Consider the following 21,884-nt stretch of genomic DNA (forward strand, 5'->3'; position numbering starts at 1 on the left):
CTGGCTTTTGGGTCTGGTGGTCCTGGTGTGGATGCTACACAGTCTCCTCCCAGATGGGAGTGGGACAAACAGTCCGTGAGCAGGGTGGGCGGGACCCTCCTGATGTTACTGGTCCTTTTTCCGGCATCTTTCCATATATACGTTCTTGATGGTGCTGCCAGTGATGCCGGGCGGATAGACTGCTCTGCCCAAGATTGCCAGCTGGTGGACATTACCGAAACCAGCCTCCCATCCACACGTGTCTACTGAACAACTGTGGGACTGCATCGACTTGAGCAGCTCTTGCCATGAACCCACACAGACGATTGTCTAAAATGATCGCCCGTGTGATGAGGCTCTGCAGCTCTTCCTCCCAAGGCAGGAGAAAACCAAATCTCAGTGTGAGACAGTTGCTGAATGGTGATGGACAAGTAGTCAGGAAGCTGTGACCCACAACTTCGTCACAGCAAGGCCAGAAAGTGGATATCATCACCGTCCTTGACGTAAAAAAAAAAGCAGAGTTTCAGGCCAGTAACTTTCTTCAAAGCCAGACAAATTGCTGACAAGTTGTTTTTTTTTTAAATTGGTACTGCAATGCCAAATCAACCAGCAAGACAGTCTTGCATTAATATAAACACAGAGATTCTGCAGAAGCTGGAAATCCAGTTCAACACGCACAAAATGCCAGAACTCAGCAGGTCGAGCAGCATCCATGTAAGGGAATAAAGAGTTAACTTTTCGGAGAGTAACTGGAACGGAAAGGGGCAGAAGCCCAACGTGAGGGGTTTATCTAAATTCTAACAGCAACACCTCATACACCATATGCACCATCTCCAACCTGATGTCCTAAACATTAATTCCTCTAACTTTAGGTAATTCTGACACCCCCCCCCCCCCCCCGTTCACTTCTATCTGTTCTCATCCCTTCTCTTCTCACCTGCCCATCTGCTCCCTCTGGTACCTCTACCCTCTTCTCTCTCATCTGGTGAATCTGTGGAATTCATTACCAAAGATAGTTGTGGAAGCTAAATCATTGGGGATATTTAAAGCAGAGGTAGAGATTCTTGATTAGTCAGGGCGTCAAAAGTTACCGGGAAAAGACAGGAGAATGGGGTTAGAGGCATAATAAAACTGCCATGTTAGAATGGCACAGTAGACCTGATGGGCCAAATGGCCTAATTTTGATCCTCTCCCTTACGACCACTGTCCTCTAAAAGATTTCCTTCTTGAATTGGCTTGACTTTATTTCTTACATTCTTCACATAGGTGAGGAGTAAAGGTCGTCTCATATGTGAAGGACGTAAGAAATAAAAGCTCTGTCTGAATGTGCAATGTGCAAATGATAGTAATTTGTAATAAATAGTATGTACAGTAAGATAGACAACAGAAGTCAATACAGCTTATGTAACGCGCCGTGAGGTTTCACTGCTAATATAATGGCTTCTCTGTAATGTTATCTGCTAAGGTAACCGTTTCTCTGTAACAGCAATGTTCGGGTCATGGCTGGAGATAACAGGATGCATGTTAGCCAATAAGAGATTGTCGCTGTCTCTTGTCAGTCTGGAAGGGTGTTTTTCACGGTCTTTTGTTGAGGAGAGATGAAGAGGGAAGACACGAGTGGAGAGAGCTGGTAGACCACCGGACGGAGTGGACTGGGTTCTGAATGTCCGATGGTTGGCGACACTTGGAGGAGACCAATGGTGGAAGAATGACTACTGAAGTGAGCTCCAACGTGAACTTTTGACTTCGGGCCCTTTTTTATTTTGATTACTAACCCTATATTCAGATTAAGATTCATAAAGTTCAATCACTTAATTGCATTTTGTGATATTTTGTGTTGTGGGTTTGTAACTGGGGGTACGTTACACAGCATCCACACCAACGTGATTACCCAGTTTGGCGGGGCTGAAGGCTGTATCCCCCTAGACGAACACAAGCTGGGTGAGCCTGAGGGTTATACTTAGAAACAATTGTGTCAGCGTGAATTAATCAGTCTGATGGCCTGGTGGAAGAAGCTGTCCCGGAACCTGTTGGTCCTGGCTTTTATGTTGTGGTACCGTTTCTCAGATGGTAGCAACTGGGACAGTTTGTGGTTGGGGTGACTCAGGTCCCCAATGATCCTTTGGGCCCTTTTTATGCACCTGTCTCTGTAAATGCCCTGAATAGTGGGAAGTTCACACCTACAGATGCGCTGGGCTGTCCGCACCACTCTCTGCAGAGTCCTGGGATTGAGGGAAGTACAGTTCCCATACCAGGCAGTGATGCAGCCAGTCAGGATGCTCTCAATTATGCCCCTGTAGAGAGTCCTTAGGATTTGGCAACTCAAGCTGAACTTCTTTAACTGTCTGAGGTGAAAGAGGCACGGATGTGCTTTTATCGCCATACAGACCACGTGAGGTCCTCGGTGATGTGTATACTGAGAAACTTGAAGCTGTTTACCCTCTCCCCCCAGATCCATTGATGTCAATCGGGATTAGCCTGTCTCCATTCCTCCTGTAGTCCACAACCAGCTCCTTTGTTTTTGCTACATTGAGGGACAGGTTGTTTTCTTGACACCACTGTGTCAGGGTGATGACTTCTTCTCTGTAGGCTGCCTCGTTTTTAATTGAGATAAGGCCATTCAACATCGTACCATCAGCAAACTTAATTAGCAGATTGGAGCTGTGGGTGGTGACACAGTCATGTGTGTACAGAGGGTAAAGGATGGGGCCTAGGACACAGCCCTAGGGGTTCCTGTATTGAGGGTCAGAAGGGCAGTGGTCCATTTATTTCAACCCATCACCTCCCAGCTTCTCACATCATTTCCTCCACCCCCATCCACCCTTCCCCCTCACCTGGTCTCACCTATCACCTGCCAGCCTGTACTCCTTCCCTTCCTCCCACCTCCTTATTCTGGCTCCCTTACTGTCAGCCCTAATGAAGGATCTCGGCCCAAAACATTGACTGTTTATTCCACCCCCCCCCCACCATATTGGTGTGCAGGGCTAATTGTTTAATGCTATTGTGTAGTGTCTCTGGAATTATACCAGTTGTAGATATTGCTACCAGGACAATGGATACCCTGTTCATGTTCCACAGTCTTTCAATTTCCTCTTTTAATTCAGCATATTTCTGGTGCTTTTAATTATTGATTTCTGGATGTTGTGTGTGTTTGGAATGACGATATCTATTAAATAAGATGTTCTTGTTTGTTTATCCTGTAATATTATATCCAGATGGTCATTATGGATTCTGCTGATCAATCGTGAGATAATTTGTAGGACTCAGGACTCCAAAACTGGATCAGGCTTGTAAGGTAATTTTATGAGTTTGCATTCTAAAGCAAGATTTAGGTGAATGATGTTAGTCACTTTATTGTTTTTGTGTAAGTAATCAGATTTAGTTAAACTGCTACAGGATCCTGCATTGTGTTGGATTGTTTCTGGTTTCTCCTGGCATTTTCTGCATTTATCGTCTTGAATTTGTTTGGTCTTTTATTATGTATTTTTGCTAATTTTGTGTGTTAACCACCTGGTCTTGTATTGCCACAAGGAGCCCTTTTGTTTCTGGAAAGACGTCTCCAACTCCTTATTGTTATTGTTATTATTACTATAATATCCTTCAGTTTCTTTTCAGGATGCCTCAAAGTACTTTACAGATTTACAAACAGCCGTTTCCACAAATAGGAACATTACAATGGCTCGACATCAATTTGGTGGATTTGGTCAGCACAGGGAGGAAAATTCCTGTCTTAAAAATTGGAGTGAGCAATCTAATAAGTCCACCTGGGTGCAACTGATGCCTCTATTAAAGCTGGCATCTGACAAGAGATTCTACAGATGCTGGAAATCCAGAGTAATACACACAAGATGCTGGAGGAACCCAGCAGGTCAGGCAGCGTTTCTGGAGAGGAATAAACAGGTAGTTCTTCAGGCCCAGACCCTTCACTGGGACTGATAGCTCCCTGCTCCTTTGTGAAACAAATCTGTATTAAAAAATATGAGTTACCCACCCCCTTCATACAAGTTGCGTAAACTCAAATACTCTGATGTGTTTTGTTAACTCAATACAGAAGTGTCTCTTACTGTGTTTATACCTCTGCATCATGCCCTGTTCTTTTGAAAACAACTTTGGACCCAATAAATAACACATGAATCACTGCCAACAAAAGCAAGCAAATCCGAGAATGAAACCATCTCATCGACTAACTATCAACAGAAAATAACTCACCCATTAACCCTGAAAGGTTCTGAATTTCTGTGCCTTTGCCAAATACTCTTGCACAACGCTTAAGCACTTTGGAATATTTCACCAATATACCGTGGAGAGCGTTCCAACTGGTTATATCACCGTCTGTGATGAAAGTCACTGCACAGGTTCGGGAAAAAGCTGCAGAGGGTTGTGGGCCCAGTCAGCTCCATCATGGGCACAAGCCTCCTCAGCACGAAGAGCACCTCCGAAAGGTGGCATCTGTCATTCAGGACCCCCATCACCCAGGACATGCCCTTTTCTCATCGCTACCATCAGGGAGGAGGTACAGGAGCCAGAAGGCACACACTCAGTGTTTTAGAGACAACTTCATCCTCTCTGTCATCAGATGTTTGTACAGTCCGTGAACACCACCTGACTATTTTGCTCTCTTTCCATGCTACTTACTTTTTAAATATATATTTCTGATTGTACCCGATTTGTTTTTTTATGTATTGCACTATACTACTGCTGCAAAGCAAACTTCATGACATTTCTCAGTGATAATAACCCTGATCACCCATTTTAGGAAATCACTCTGAGCTGCTTCTGAACTAACACTTCCCTTTCCTCCATCACCTTCACTCCTCCCCTGCCAACCCCAACCTCCACCCTCTCTAATAAGTAAAAGGGAGCTATTACTTCAGTCGTTTTATGGGGTGAACAGTTTATGCTGCACATGCTAGATAAGACTGAGCATAACACATAGGAGCAGAATTGGGCTATTAGGCCCAATGGGCTACTCTGTGCCGGGTAGAATACACCCAGGATGGCTCGCGAACAAATTTCGTTTGTGTAACAGCTGACGAAAAACGAAACAACTTCTCAGTCAGAACAGAACACCAAGAAATAACTCCACCCACGACTTCAAAGCGCATCTGACGGCTAGACAAGAACGCCAGAGATTAGTGGAAAGAGCAAAACCAAAACAGGCCAGACAGGGGAGAACATTTGCAAGGCAGAAAAACAAGAGCCTATGAGGGAGCGGGCTAATTGTTTTACATCCCAACCCTCACCACCATTTACATTAACACAGTGGCTATAGAGAGCCAGAAACACAAAGTCCCACTACAAGGAAAGAGGGAAACCGGCCCAATGGGTCCATGCTGACCAAGATGTCACGGTAGCGTAGTGGGTAACGAGACGCTACTACAGATTTGGATGCTGGATTTTGGAGTTCAAGTCTAGTGTCCTCTTTAAGGAGTTTGTACATTCTCCCCATAAACCGTGGATTTCCTCCCACAGTTCAAAGACATAACGGTCAGATGGGTAAAGTTCAAAATAAATTTATTATTGAAGTACATTTATGTCACCTCATACAACCATGCGATTCACTTTCCTGCTGACAATCACAGTGAATAAACATAATTCAATAGTCAATGAAAGGACACACCCAACAGGGCAGACAGGAAACCAACGTGCAAAGAAAAGAGAGAGAGAAAAGAGAATTAAAATACCTCTCAACCATATATGGCTCTTGAACCATAGGGGATAACTTCACTTATACCAAGAAAATATGAGATGAAGAGTTCTTGAAAGTGAGTCTGTAAGTTGTGGGAGCTGTTCAAAGATGGGACAAGTGAAGTTGTCCCCTTTAGACCTTTCCTATCAACGTCCTGTGTAGTCACTCCTCCAATCCAGAGGCTGATGGACTTTCTCTGAAACAACTAATTTGCATTCTAGACCTTTTGTATCCTCAATATCACAAAGCATTTGGCCAAGAATGATGTAGTTAAAGACTGTGTTCAATAGATACAAACATACTGCCATCACAGCCCGGTATGGGAACCCCAGCGGACAGAAACATATGAGGCGTCACAGCCTGGTGGACTCGGCCAGTTCCATTACGATGTGGCTCGCCCCAGCAGACAGGAAAGCTGATGACCCAGGAAGATGACAGCATCAAGGACACCACTATCTGGGCTGCGCTCTCTTTGATTGTGGCCATCAGGCAGAAGGTCTTTGGCTTCCAGCCTCCAGTTGCAGATTCACAGACTTCGACTTCCCCAGTGGACTTCACACAGCTGGTTCTTGAACCAACTTGATAAAACTTAATTCTACTTGGATAACCTGCACGAATGTCACTATGTTCATTTTTGTTACTTCTGTTTCTCAAGTTGTGTATAATTTATGCTCATTTTAGGTTTATGTAACTTATCTGGGCTGTGGCTGCGAGAGCTCATTTTCATGCCATTTATACCCTGGGTATGTCTGCCCACAACAATCAAGTCGAAACAACCTTCTGACACAGATGCAGAAGTTCTTCGCAAAAGCCGTCTCAATAGAAGCACAGAAGAGATAAAATAGCAAAATCAGCGATGGCACATGACAAAAGGAAGTGGCAATTGGAAGTGGAAGTTAATCTCCCACCACTGATGCTGCCCAGCGTGCCCACTCTCTTCTCTGTGTTGTATGCTGCCTTGCACAATCACACTGCAATCCAGCTATGGCTCTTAAATTAGCTTTGTTAACCTTCAGTATTCAGGCTGAATCATAAGAAAAATCCCCAGACAGCTCAAAGGAAGGGAAGGTCCAGAAATGGGTCAGGTGGAATCAGACACATACACACTCACCATAACCATAATACATAGGAGCAGAATTGCTCCATTCGGCCCATCGAGTCTGTTCCACCTTTCAACCATGGCAGATCTATTTCTCCTCTGAATCCCTTTCTCCTGCCCTCTCCCCATTGCACTAGGTTTGGGCATGCTCATGTCAAGTGTGTGGAAGAAGAGTTCCAGAAAGAAAGCTATTGACATTCAAGTTTATTTATCACGTGTACATTGAAACATACAGTGAAATGTGTTGTTTCTGTGAGGGTGTGCTGGGGGCAGCCTGCAAGTGTCACTGTACATTCAAGCGCCGACACAGCACGGCCACAAAGCTTGGCAGAACAACACAGAGCACAACAAAAGAGAACAGCAGTACTAACCCATTCCTGCCTCCCACCCACACACTCAGTCCTCTAAGCCCAGGGCAGGCCAAATTCAGCCTCCAGCGGCCTCACAGATTCACAGGTAATGGGCTATCGACTTCTCCAGTGGAGACCCAGAGATTTGCAGAGTGGGTTCTTGATCAAAACTACCGTGGGCAACCTGCCCTGATGTCGCTTACCGCTCAACATATCTTTAACCTCCCCCCACCCCCCCGCACCAGGACCACTCCTCCGCGATTCCTCTACATTGGACAAGCACCTCCGTTCCATCCACCAAAAGTGGAACTTCCCAGTGGCCAAACAATTTAATTCCAATTCCCATTCTGACATGTCAGCCCATGGCCTTCTCTTGTGCCTTCAGGGTGAAGGAGAGACACCTTATATTCAGCTGGGTAGCCTCCAACCTAATGGCATGAATATCAATTTCCGTCCCCCTTTCAATATTTCCGATTCTGGACTTTTACCCCTTCTCACCTGTCTACCACTTCCCCCAGGTCCCCTCCTCCTTCCCTTTCTCCAATGGTCCTCTCTCCTCTCCTATCAGATTCCTTCCTCCCCAGCCCTTTACTTTTCTCACCCACCTGGCTTCGCCTAACAGCTTCTCGCTATCCTCCTTCCTCTCCCCACACCTTTTTATTCTGGTGTCTTCCCCCTTCCTTTCCAGTCCTGAAGAAGGGTCTCAGCCTGAAACACCGACTGTTCGCTCTTTTCCATTGATGCAGCCTGACCTGTTGAGTTTTTCCAGCATTTTCCTTATGTCATTATGTTCACTTTTATTAATTCTGTCTTGCAAGTTATTCATAATTTGTGTCAATTTAAGTTTATCTCCTGGGGCGTACGGGAGGGGTAGATCCTCTGGTGAAGAGGCGTGTAGTGTCTGTTCCAGGGCAGCTCCCCTTTGGTCCCCAGCTGCCACCCAGCTCTCACCTGTGTTTGTGCGCACCAGCAGCCATACCCCAGTACATCACTTTGACAGGCAGGCTGAACCAGGTGAGGAAGGCTGTTGGGCCTCATATCCTGGTGAGACAGGGACATCCCTGCCCTAGCATGCAAAGTCAATTTCCAATCTATATTCAAATTTCAAATCCATGCAAATACAGCATACATATGTAGAACTCCGTAAACTTACTTTGCACACTCTGTAAAGAGTTCTTTGCAAGGACTCTGTTCTAGTTTCTCTTTGCATTGCTTTATGGTGTCCACAGGCACTTCAGGTAAATGGGCCGCCGACTGCAAACAGATATTGTCAGCATGAATCAGGTATCTTCTTTCAGAAATCGGAAACCACCCAGATCTCCCCACGTATGCAGAACCAGTAGCATTATACTGTTCACTATTTAGCATGTGATGTAAATACACCTTATCATTTATTTGCGACAACATTACTTTACACGTTGTGTGCGAGAGTTAGATGTAGTGTGTTGTGCACCTTGGAACAAGGGACATCGTTTCTTTTGGCAGTGTACATGAAGACAATTTAAATGACTATAACTTGACCAAACAGAACAACCACCAGGGTAAATGGGTAGAAATGTCTATTAGAGCTTCACATGACGCTTTAGAGCGTGAGCAATTGGCATTCAATTCCCGTCACTGCAAATGAGAAATTTGTACATTCTCCCCAAGACCACGTTTCCTCCCACATTCAAGGACATAGGGGTTAGGGTTAGTAAGTTGTGGACGTGCTACGTTGGCGTTGGAAGCATGGCAACACTTGCGGGCTGCCCCCAGCGCATCCCCAGAATGTGTTGGTCATTGACACAATCAATGTATTTCACTGGATGTTTTGATATATGTGTGACAAATAAAACTAATCTATCTTTAAATACTGGAGGGCATATAGATACAAGGGGTAAATTTTAAAGGGGATGCGCAGGACAAATTTTAGTTTAAGCACAAGAATGTGGTAGATGCTTGGAATCCGCTGCCAGGGATGGTAGTGGAAGCAGGTGTGACGGTGAAGTTTAAGAGGTTTGGAGGCAGGCAGTGGAGGATTAAGCATTACAGGTAGGTAGATGGGAGGAAAAGTGGAGAGATAAACTACAGAAAGCATACCCCATTGTTGAAATAGGTCTCCAGGAGATGAAGACCACAATCCTGTCTCTTCTCATCTGGAGCCACTTGATAATCTGCCTGGAAACAAAACAGATCACAAACAGCATCAGCAACACAGTGGAACAAAGATACAAACACAAGCAGTCTCCTGCTCTCACTCAGAGAGAAAGGGTCTTCAACATGGAACATTACTTCTCTCGTTCCACAAATGCCCGACTTGCTGAGTATTTCCACTATTTCATTATCACGCAAAGAAACAAAAACGTGGTTGAATTGGAAGTGTATTAAAAAAGGACAGGTATTGATGATCTGAATCAACACACATAAAAAGCCAGAGGAACTCAGAAGGTACGGCTGCATCTATGGAGGAGAATAAAGAGTCGGTATTTCAGGCCAAGACCTTTCATCATCAGGTGTCTCCATGGATGCTGTCTGACTTGCTGAGTTCTCCCAGTGTTTTGTGTACAAGTTGAATTAGGTTACTCACATCCACAACCTCACATCACAAACAATGACACTTTAGCAATAATAATTCTACTATTTTATAGAACACTACAGGCTCTTCCACCTATGATGTTGAGCCGACCTTTCAATTTACTGTAAGATCAATCTAAACCTTCCCTCCTAAATAGACCGCCTTTCTTCTATCATCTGTGTGCCCATCTAAGATGTTTTAAATGCTCCTAATGTTACGTCTGGGTGGTGGAGTGGAGATATGTCTCTACCAAAGGAGATAAAAGGCAGTCCTTCCCTCCTGCAGATTATCCTTGGGCATAGTGTAGCATCTCTCACCGATCAGGGTCACGTGACGCCATGGGAACAGGTGGTGGATGGTCATATGAGCAGCCGGCGCAGATCACAAGTTATGTGACCACTGCCGCCAGGTAGACAATCTCTGAAGAGTATTGATAATGACTGGGGTCACCCGTCTAATAAAGACACTGCCCAGAAGAAGGCAATGGCAAACCACTTCTGCAGAAAGATTTGCCACGAACAATCATGATAAAACCATGATTGCTCACATCATACGGCACGGCATGTAATGAATGAATTAATGTATCTGCCTCCACCAGCAACCCTGGCAGTCCATCCACACACCCACCACTCTGTGTACAAAAACCTATTTCTGATATCCCACCTTCCTGCACTCACCTATCCTCCAGCATTATCCATCGGCATCCTGGGGAGAAAGGAGTTGGCTGTCCTCTCTATCTATGCCTCAACATTAAATTGGTAAATCAGTTTATAATTGATAAGTATTAATTTAAATGGGTAATTAACTTGGTAAATTGGTTTATTATTGTTACATGTAATATGATACAGATCATTTCACTCCATCAGTGCATTGAGGTAATACAAGGAAGAACAATAACAGAAGGCAGAATAACATGTGACAGTTACAGAGATTATGCCCCCCCTTTCCAGTTGCACATCTGGAAACTCAGCTGATCACTGCTTTCACTCTGACGATTTCCCCACTATTTTAATAAGCCCTCCTTTGTACCACAAGAGGCTCATGACTGTCCGTTCCCTTTTGCTCTGTATTTGCTTAAAACCCATCACATCTCCAAAGCTATCGGGTAAAACATTAACCTTTTCTCCCTGCTTAGATATAGTATATTGTCTGACTTGAAACACTTCCAGCATCTCATTTTATGTTTTCAACCTGGGCAGATTCCACTTTATCTATACGTATTAGAAATTTGCTATGGCATGTTGGCACAACATGCAACAAAAAACATTCAATTTTATAATGAAGAGTTATATAAAAATAAACTTGAACATGGCCAAGTGTTAATTACAAAATTACAGGATGATTATAGCATAGAGGAGACCATTCTGTACGCCATGAGTGCTCCAGCTCTGTGCAAGACATATACAGACAAAGGTGCCAGGAAAGGGCCAGTAACATCATGAAGGATTATCATGGAGTCTGTCCCACTCCCATCAGGGAGGAGGTTATGTGGCATCCACGCCAGGACCACCAGACTCAAAAACAGTTACTTTCCCCAAGCAGTTAGGCTGATCAACACCTCCACCCATTAACGCACCCTCCACACCTCCCACCACACTACTTTATCACTTCCTGACAGTCACCTTATGTACAGACAATCCTGTACCCAGTGTCACTTCATGGACATACAATCAGTCTTTTTATACAAGCAATGCTATGTATTTACATTTATTGCATTTTTTATTATTGTATTCTTTATCTTGTGTTTTCATCGTAACGGTGTTGCATCAGATCTGTAGTAACAATCATCTTGTTCTCCTTTACAGTTATGTACAGGAAACAATCTTTAAACAATCTTGAATCTGTGTGAGAATTACTCTGGACCACCAGAATCTACTGTGGTAAGATTGCTCTCTCACTGCTCTCTCCATCGTGGTCTCATCCAGCCAGTCTACCTTCATGCTGTATTGCATCACTCCCAGTACAGGCGACTGAAGGGGACAGACAGACATACTTTATTGATCCCGAGGGAAATTGGGTTTCATTACAGCCGCACCAACCAAGAATAGTGAAGAAATATAGCAATATAAAAATCATAAATAATTAAATAATACATCAATCATGCCAAGTGGAAATAAGTCCAGGACCAGCCTATTGGCTCAGGGTGTCTGACACTCTGAGGGAGGAGTTGTAAAGTTTGATGGCCACAGGCAGGAATGACTTCCTATGATGCTCAGTGTTACATCTCGGTGGAATGAGTCTCTGGCTGAATGTACTCCTGTGCCTAACCAGTACATTATGAAGTAGATGGGAGACATTGTCCAAGATGGCATGCAAGTTGGACAGCATCCTCTTTTCAGACACCACTGTCAGAGAGTCCAGTTCCACCCCCACAACATCACTGGCCTTACGAATGAGTTTGTTGATTCTGTTGGTGTCTGCTACCCTCAGCCTGCTGCCCCAGCACACAACAGCAAACATGATAGCACTGGCCACCACAGACTCGTAGAACATCCTCAGCATCGTCCGGCAGATGTTAAAGGACCTCAGTCTCCTCAGGAAATAGAGACGGCTCTGACCCTTCTTGTAGACAGCCTCCGTGTTCTTTGACCAGTCCAGTTTATGTCATGGATATACAGTACTTAGCAAACGTCTTAGGCACACATGTATAGATAGAGTGTCTAAGACTTGTTCAACAGTATCACAGTAATTTTACATATTGCACTGTACTGCTGCCACACAAAAAAAAAACAAATTTCATGACATATGTGAGTGATGATAAATGTGATTCTGATATGGGTCTCCATTGTGGTCTGAGAGTGGGAAGGGGGCAGGGAGAGGGGAATCATGGTTTGGGAAAGGGGAGGGGAGAGAGGAGGGAGCAGGAAGCACCGAGAGACATTGTGTAATGATCAATTGTTTGGAATCAAATGATCTTGCCTGGTGACTCAAGGCTGGGTGTGTCTGCACCCGTGCCACCCCCCACCCTTGGCCCTGGCACTCTGTTCTGTCTAAGACTTTGCACAGTACTGTACTGTCTTTAGATCGAGACTTTAAACCAAGCAGTCTCGGGCAACATTAATGTGAAGAAAGTGGTTCATTGTAGAAACAATTCAGGAGGAGATTCCTTTCAACCAAATCGCTCAAACTTGCAGGTCTTTCAACCCATCAGGTACATGTTGACAATCAGGCATGATATGCACTAATCCTCTTTTACTCTGCTCGTATTCCCATCAACTCTGTGCCAATTCTACCATTCACCTTACTACACTGTAGAGGAATTCGACATTGGCCAAACAAGCTACCAACACACACACCTTTGTTTTGAGGGAGGAAAACCAGTAACATTCAGGTGATACCCAAGAACATAGGAGAATGTGTCAGCCCAACAGAGACAGCACCAGACTTGCATGTGTCCAGGACAAAGAAGCAAGCATGAAAAATCCCATCAAGGACCTTCCACCAGCCAGGCCATGCTCTCTTCTCACTGCTGCCATCAGGAAGGTGGAACAGGAGCCTCAGGATTCACACTACCAGGTTCAGGAACAGTTATTACCCCTCAACCACCAGGCTCTTGAACCAGAGGGGATAACGATTCAACTTCACTCTCACATTCTTATCTTATGTTCAAGATATTTATTATTATTATTGTTATTTTGAGTGTTTTTTCTTTTTATACAGTATTTTCACTGTTCGTTCTCTTTTGCACTTTGGGTCTTTATCTAACTTTATTGTGTGCGGTTTTTTCAATGATTCTATTGTGTTTCTTTGTACTTAAGACCATAAGATAGAAAGCAGAATTAGACCACTTGGCCTATCATGTCCACACACACACACACACACACACACACACACACACACACACACACACACACACACACACACACACACACACACACACACACACAGCTGGATAAACTTCAACAGGTCATGCAGCATCTATGGAAATGAATAAACAGTCAATATTTCAGGCCAAGAACCTTCTTCAGGACTGAAAAGGAATGGAGAAGATGCCAGAATAAAAAGGTGGGGGGAGAAGTTAGAAGGTGATAGGTGAAGCCAGGTGGGCGAGAAAGATGAAGGGCTGGAGAAGAAGGAATCTGAGAGGAGAGGAGAGGAGAGGAGAGTGGACTATGGGAGAAAGAGAAGAAGAGGTACCAGGATGAGGTGATAGGTAGGTGAGGAGAAGAGGTAAGAGGCCAGAGGGGGAATAGAAGAGGATGGAAGGCGGAGGGAAAAAATAATCAGAAGCAGAGATGAGTGTGGAGGTCACCCACCCAGACTGAAAATAAGGAGTTGCTTCTCCACCCTGAGAGTGATCTTATCATGATAAAAGGGGAGGCCATGGACCAACATGTCAGAGCAGGAATGGGGAGAAGGAATTAAAATGGTTGGCCACCAGAAAATTCCACTTTCGGTAGATGGAGCAGAGGTACCCAAAAAGCGGTCTCCCAATTTACGTCGGGTCTCACCAGTGTAGAGGAGGCTGCACTGACAGCACCCTATGCACTAGATGACCCCAGCAGTTTTCCAGGTTAAGTATTGTCTCAGCTGAAAGGACTGAAATCATGTCATGGGAGCTCCATGACTAAGGAACTGATTGTGGACTTCAGGAAGGAGAAGTCGAGGGTACACGCACCTGTCCTCATTGAGGGATCAGCAGTGGAAAGTCTGTGCAGCATCAAGATCCTGGTGACAACATCTCTGAAGTTCTCTCCTGGACCCACCAAACCGATGCATTTATGAAGAAGGCACACCAGTGTCTATACTTCATTTGGACTTTGAGGAGATTTAGAATGTTGCCAAAGACTAACAAACATCTACAGAAATAGTGGAAGCATTCTGACTCATTGCATCACCATCCGGCATGGAGGCTGCGAGGCACTAGGGTGGACAAAGCTGCAGAGGGTTGCAAAATCAGTCGGCTCCCCACCATTGAGGCCATCTTCAAAAGGTGATGCATCAGGACCATCACCCTGCAGGACATGACCTTCTGTCATTACTACCATCAATGAGGAGGTACACAAGCCAGAAGACAGACAGAGACACACTCACACTCACTCACTTTAGGAACAGTTTCCTTTATTCACGAGAAGATTTCAGAATGGTCCAAGAATACCTCCTTGCTTATTATTTTGCTCTCTTTTTCAATTAGTTATTCACCTACTTTTTTATATACTTCTTTTTATAAGTTATTGTTTTTTAATTATATTGGCTACCAAAAAACAAGCATTACATGACAAGATTCTGCAGATGGTGCTGGAAATCCAGGGTAACACACACAAAATGCTGGAGGAACCCAGCAGGTCTGGCAATAACTATGGAAAGGAACAGAGTCGATGTTTTGGGCCTGATGAAGGATCTCAGCACGAAACTTCGAAGTTTCACAACACCTGCCAGTGATAATGAAGCTGATGCTGATTCACTGTGACATCCAACCTCCAGCTCTTGGATTGTCCCTGCATCATTTCAGGAGGTGGTTTTGATTCACTGATTGAAACCATACTGTGAATAGTTATTGACAACTATTACTGATCATGCAACGATCAGAAGGGAGAAGTGAAGTAGGCAAGTCATAGCCTTTTATCTTGGACTGAAACGCTGGCTAAGATTAAAGCCTTACCACTGCATCCAGGAACTCGATGCATCTCTTCAAATCGGGTCGTGACTCACAGAACTGCCGGAATAGGTGCCTGCCAATCGGCTGCTTCTCACAGAGGCTACTGTAGTCCCTTTCTGGAAAATAAAAACCAACACAATTGAAGTACAAGGCTGGCAGTAAATTCCAAAAACAAATTGTGCAATAAAAATAAAGAATGAGATAGCGTTCAGAGACATGTTAAGGAATTGGTTGGTGAGTGTTGCATCTTCAGTAGCTCCTCCCGAACATTAGCAATAAGGAGAGAATAGCCCTGTTTTCTGTCCCTGTGGCTGCTGATTACCTCAGTGCTCCTAACCTTTCCTGCTGCTTTTGGGTTTCAGCAAAGCCGATACTTGGGCTGAAGGCCTTGGCCTTTCAGAAGAATCCACGCACACCATCACCGCAGCCCATTTGCTGCATTGTGCCCTTTCTGACCCCAGTGTATCCCACCACTCTCTGAAAGGGGTTTGCATGCTCTCCCCATGACTGTGTTGGTTTCCTCCTGGAGATCCAGTTTCCTCCCACAGTCCACGCACATACCAATTGGTAGATTATTTGGTCACTGTAAATCGCCCCATGATTAGGCTAGGATTAAATCGAGGGCTGCTGGGCAGTGTGGTTCAAAGGGCAGGAAAGTCTACTCAATGCTGTATCTCGATAAATAAATAAATTAATGGGGTGTGACACTTACTATCCTCCAGGACAACCACCACCTTGTCATAGGATATGGAGGCTTGTGTGCCTCAAAGACATGGAGAGTTATGTTGGCTGAAGCTAGGGCCTTATGCTTTGGCTCTTGGTAGGGTCACCCATGCCAGAAAGGTCAAAGGGTAGAGGCCAGATGAAGAATTGTCCACCAGTCCTCCAGGTTCGGGGGCTCAGCTCGGGGCTAACAACCCTGACTGGTCAAACAAAAATGCTTTGGAAACAGTAATGAGGAATCCTTCTACATCTGAGTGTGATGGTGTGATGCGAAGGGGAGACAGAGATGGGACCTTCATTGCTGCCCTAAACACCATGGTGTAACGGACAGTAACTTAATTACTTATTATCCATCACTAATTGTCCCTAAAGCAAAAAAGTACAAAAGAGACCAGAGCAGATTTGGAATCAGAATGAGCAGTACAGCAGATTTTGTTTTCTGAGGTACGTAGGAGCCATCTATCTATTTTCTATGTCTGTATTGTATTTTGTGTTGCGCGTTTTGTGAGTTATATTAATCTGTCACGTGGCAGAAGCAAATGAGTATAGTCTGACACTTCACGCTTTGTCCTAGTTAGCTAGCTTAGTTCAGAGGGAGTGAGCAGGGGTTGATACTTTTGTTAACCGCGTAATTATGCTAGTTTGAAAGCTCATTACTCTTATTCCACTATATTGCTAATTTTTTTTTAAGTCACAAGATGAACATTTGACTTCACTGGCTTTGTAACAAAGGATCAAACGTACTTTTCTTGATGTGGAATGTAGTTATTTGGAAGTGCATCACAGAGTGTCAGTACCCTTACTCAGCAGTTTGGATTTCACCTTTTCCAGTAACGGCTACACAAGGTTCCATGGATTGAAATTCTGCGACTGGTTTCACTAACCATGAGTGTGGTACAGCACAGAGTGAACTGAATGGGTTAAATGGATGACTTTTTGCTCCTGTTCTACAGGAATCAGAATAATGGTCACTAAATCAAAAGGCACCTGTTTGGGGTGGCACGGTAGTGTAGTGGTTAGCATAATGCCGCGCAATGTCAGCCATCAGGGTTCAGTTCCCACTGCTCTCTGTAAGGAGTTTATACTTTTTCCCTGTGAGTACATTAACACTCAGCTTTCCTCCCACATTCCAAAGTCACATGGTTAGGATTAGTCACTTGTGGGCATGCTACATTGACACTGGAAGCATGGTGACACTTGTGGGCTGCCCCCTACACATCCTCGGACTGTGTTGGTCATTGACGCAAACAACACATTTCACTGTGTCACAAATGTACATGGGAGACTGCTTAAAACTCACACTACGTCCAAATGAAATCTACAGTTTCTAATTAAACCTAGGAAAAAACTCTTCCCCACTCGAGTAACACAGGATCTTCAGCCCAACTGGCTTATACTGACCAAAGTTCCCATCTAGTCCCATTTGCTCACATTTGGCATATGCCCCTCCAATTCACATACCTGTCCCAAGTATCCTTTAAATGTTGTTAATGTACCTGACTCAACCACTTCCTCTGGCAGCTCTTTCCATATACCATGAAGTCCGGTTAATCAGGATACATTGGGACCAGTACCTTTTGGTCCAGTTATGTTGCTGCCCCAATTAGTCAGTTTCATGGAAACAGTTAAAAAGGTATTTAAAAAATATAAACCACCATTTAACTGAGTAACAGATTATGTTTTAAATGAAATACAGAATAAATTCAAACACTACCAAAACTAGTACAGAACTATAAAATGGAGTATTAGTTCATAATAGTTATTGACAGAGGAATTCATCTGCCATGTTCTTTGATTGACTGTAAATGAACAAAATTAGCGCAGGCACCTGGTCCCAATGTTCCCTCTAATTGTTTTTACAGTTGTGCAGACAAAACACGACTCTGAGAAAGAAATTTTTTTCCATAGCCTAAAAACTACGCGGCACTTTAATTTTATTTTGTAATATGCATACTATGAATATTTAGAGTGAAAATTGAAAAGTCACATACTTTTGACTTTTCTAATTGAAGGGTATAATTAAATAAAGCACACTTTTAACTCAGGTGCCGTCAATGTTCAGCAGGCCACGGTTTATTAACAATGAGCTACCGAGGTCCATCCTGTGTTTATCGGTACAATTTGTAAGTGTAACTTGAAACACTGAGAATGTAAATACACTGAAGCTCTAAAATGTTTCAAAGTCTGTGGTAAGTTTATTATTTAGAAAATTTATGAATTTTATTCATTAACAATTAATTACAGGGTATTTCACAATTATATTTGCATAATTTCAAAATTATATTAACATGACATAAAAGAAAATTCCAGATGAGTGGCAACGAAGGCTATGTGCACGGGAGCGTTTCAGTGATTGCACAGCCATGCACACTCAGCTGAGATGGAACAGTGCCTGGTGCAGATAATGGACTGCTTTCATTGCCTTCCTGCATGATGTAGTGTCATAATCCAACAATAATTTTCCTGGAACCCTGTGTAGACATTAGCTCAAGCTCAGATCTGTCATTTCAAATCCAAATAAAAATAAAGAACAAAATCAACACAGATACCTAGTGCAGACAATGGACTGTCATAATACCAACAATAAGTGTTCTGGTACAACATCATCAAAAGTCAATGCTTTTTGAATCGGCATTCGTTGGCCCATGTGGATAACACAAGCGGACGCAACTGATGCTTTTTAAAAACCAATTGCTGAAAGCATGGTATAATAACTAACGGCCAAACAAGTGCATGCGACTAACACAAATTAGAAACTGTTTGATAACAGCCTCCTGTCCCAACTAAATGGCATGTTGTCACAAGGAAACAAAGGGGAATCCGGGGCAACACATGCAAAATGCTGGAGGAACTCCTCAGCGTCTGTGGAAATGAAAAAACAGTTGACATTTTGGGCTGAGGCCTTCTTCAGCACTGGAAAGGAAGGGGGAAGATGCCAGGTGGCGGTGAGGGGAACGGGGGCTAGTTAAATGATAGGTGAAGCCAGGTAGGTGGGGAAGATAAAGAGCTGAAGAAGGACTGATAGGAGAGGAGAGTGGACCGAGCAATAAAGTGAAGAAGGAAGGGCGCCGGGGAAAGTGATAGGCAGGTAAGGAGAAGAGCTAAGAGACCAGAGTCTGGAATAGTAGAAGAGGGAAGGGGGAGAGAAAGAATTTCCAGAAGGAGAAATCGATGCTTATGCCATCAGGTTGGAGGTTACCTAGACGGACTGTGGAGTATTCCTTCTCCACCTTGAGAGTGACTTCATCGTGGCAAGGAGGCAGTGGACCAACAAGTTGCAACAGGAATGGGGATAGCATTTTAAATGGTTTGATACCAGGAAACTCTGCTTTTGACAGATGGAGCAGAAGTGCTCGACAAAGTGGTCTCCCAATTTACATCAGGTCTCATCAATGCAGAGGAGGCCACATCAGGAGCGCCAGATACAACAGACAACCCAAACTATGTTACAGGTGAAGTGTTGTCTCACCAGGAAGGACTGTTTGGGGCCCTAAATTAAATTAAGGGAGGAGGTGAATGGGCAGACTAGCGTTTCTGGTGCTTGCAGGGTTATGTGCCAAGAGGGACATTAGTGGGGAAGGCCATTTTCTTGATTAGATTTTGTTCTTTAAGAGTCACCCAAAATGAGGCTGCCCTGATTAACTGATGGCCCAGTTAACAGGAATCCACTGTACTGACCACCACTTGGGTGGAAAAATTGCCTCTCAGATTCCTGTTAAATCTCTTTCCACCCTACCCCCACCTTAAACCTATCCCCTCTACTTCACATTTCCCCAATCCAGCAAAAAGATTGTGCATAATCACCAACTCTATATCAGTGAGACCCGATGTAGTGTGGGTAACTGTTTTGCAGTCTGCCAGAAAAAGTGGGATTTCCCAGTGGTCATCCATTTTAATCCCACTTCCCATTCCGACATGTCCATCCATGGCCTTCTCTACTGTCGCAATGAGGCCACTCTCAGACTGGAGGAGATGGAATAGGTAGCCTCCAACCTGATGGCATGAACATCGCTTTCTCAAACTTCCAGTAATGACCCCCACCCCCGTCCCCTTCTCCCAACTCTCACCTCATCTCCTTGCCTGCCCATTTGCTCCCTCTGGAGCTTCTTCCCCCCCACCCCTTTCTTTCTTCCATGGCTGTCTGTCCTCTCCAATTAGATTCCCCCTTCTCCAGCCCTATATCTCTTTCACCAAGCAACTTCCCAGCTCTTTACTTCACCCCTCCCCCTCCCAGTTTCACCTATGAACTTGTGTTTCTCCCTCCACTCCCATTCCCCCACCTTTTAACTCTACTCCCCTTCTTTGTTTCCTCCAGTCCTGATGAAGGGTCTCCGCCTGAAACATCGACTGTACTCTTTTCCTGGCCTGCTGAGTTCCTCCAGTATTTTGCGTGTGTAACTTTGTGCCCCTCAAGATTTTGTACACTCCTTTCCCAAAATCACAACAGAATTAAAAGGTATAGTGTCACCATGGCAGCATGCTCCAACAGCCACAGGTCCTTCAACACCCACACAATCCACAAATAATAAACCCTACAGTTGAGACAATGAAATGTCAAAGAATAACCCACTCGACAAAATAAAGCTTGAAACCATTTTACAAAAAGATATCAACAGGAAAGGGTGTGTGCAATAACATTTTCTTGTTCCTGCAGAAAGGCCCACATACAGACAATCTGTAATGACTGTGGTTCATTAACAACGGCAATGGACACAGTGGCAAAGTTGGCTTCATCAGAAACCCCGTTACACGCTATGAGTGCAGACCAGTTTGAAGCTCACCTTGGCTGAGTTTCGCTGGGTCACCTTTGTCCAGAAATGAAGGATTAAATGGAGAACCAAGAACTCTTGGATATGAATATTTGAAAGGGTTGATGCAGCTTTCTAGCATCATCATCTGGTGTGGAAAGTCCAGTACACAGGATCAGAAACAGCTCAGACTCAGCCACCTCCACCATGGCACTGGCCTCCCCAGTACTGAGGACATCTCCAAAAGGCGACAGCATCCATCATTAAGGACTCCCATCACTCAGCCCATTCTTCTAACCGGCATAAATCTCCCTGCAAGCTTTGAAAATCCACCTCATTATCCACAACACCTCCTACCTTAGTATCATCGGCATACTTACTAATCCAATTTTCCACCCCATCATCCAGATCATTTATGTATATTACAAACAACATTGGGCCCAAAACAGATCCCTGAGGCACCCCGCTAGTCACCGGCCTCCATCCCGATAAACAATTATCCACCACTACTCTCTGGCATCTCCCATCTAGCCACTGTTGAATCCATTTTATTACTCCAGCATTAATACCTAACGACTGAACCTTCTTAACCAACCTTCCATGTGGAACTTTTTATTTGATTGTAACCAAGTTATTTTTTATGCATTGCACTGTACTACCGCTGCAACGCAAACTTCATGGTATTTCTCAGTGATAATAACCCTGAATCTGATTAATGGAATCACATGACAGTGTTTTTCTTCTGTGGAAGCTATGAAGGAAAATTCGTTGTCAGAAAAGACTCAAGGGTGTAGCTGAAACTGCCACCTCAGCAATGACTGCAACGAAACGTTACTGGGGAACTCACCCATTATAGTATATAACCAGTTAAGTCCTGTAGGCTGCACTCAAACTCTCTGTGGCAAGACATAATTCAGTAATCACCCATTTTAGGAAATCACTCTGAGCTGCTTCTGAACTAACACTTCCCTTTCCTCCATCATCTTCACTCCTCCCCTGCCAACCCCAACCTCCACCCTCTCTAATAAGTAAAAGGGAGCTATTACTTCAGTCGTTTTATGGGGTGAACAGTTTATGCTGCACATGCTAGATAAGACTGAGCATAACACATAGGAGCAGAATTGGGCTATTAGGCCCAATGGG

At 44.2% G+C, this 21,884-nt stretch overlaps 1 protein-coding gene across 1 annotated transcript in view; it reads right to left on the reverse strand.

The window, feature by feature from the left end:
• LOC132396535 (G protein-coupled receptor kinase 6-like) overlaps positions 1 to 21,884 on the reverse strand; it is a 173,499-nt gene that overhangs the window by 33,670 nt on the left and 117,945 nt on the right. Inside the window, exons 3-5 of the mRNA XM_059974137.1 lie at positions 15,274 to 15,386; positions 9,197 to 9,274; positions 8,271 to 8,371 (exon numbers count right to left, since the gene is read on the reverse strand). Of these exons, the coding sequence (XP_059830120.1) occupies positions 8,271 to 8,371; positions 9,197 to 9,274; positions 15,274 to 15,386 (292 nt within the window). The remainder of the gene's footprint in view (positions 1 to 8,270; positions 8,372 to 9,196; positions 9,275 to 15,273; positions 15,387 to 21,884) is intronic.

Source organism: Hypanus sabinus, chromosome 7, assembly GCF_030144855.1.
Source record: "Hypanus sabinus isolate sHypSab1 chromosome 7, sHypSab1.hap1, whole genome shotgun sequence".
Classification (NCBI taxonomy): domain Eukaryota; kingdom Metazoa; phylum Chordata; class Chondrichthyes; order Myliobatiformes; family Dasyatidae; genus Hypanus; species Hypanus sabinus.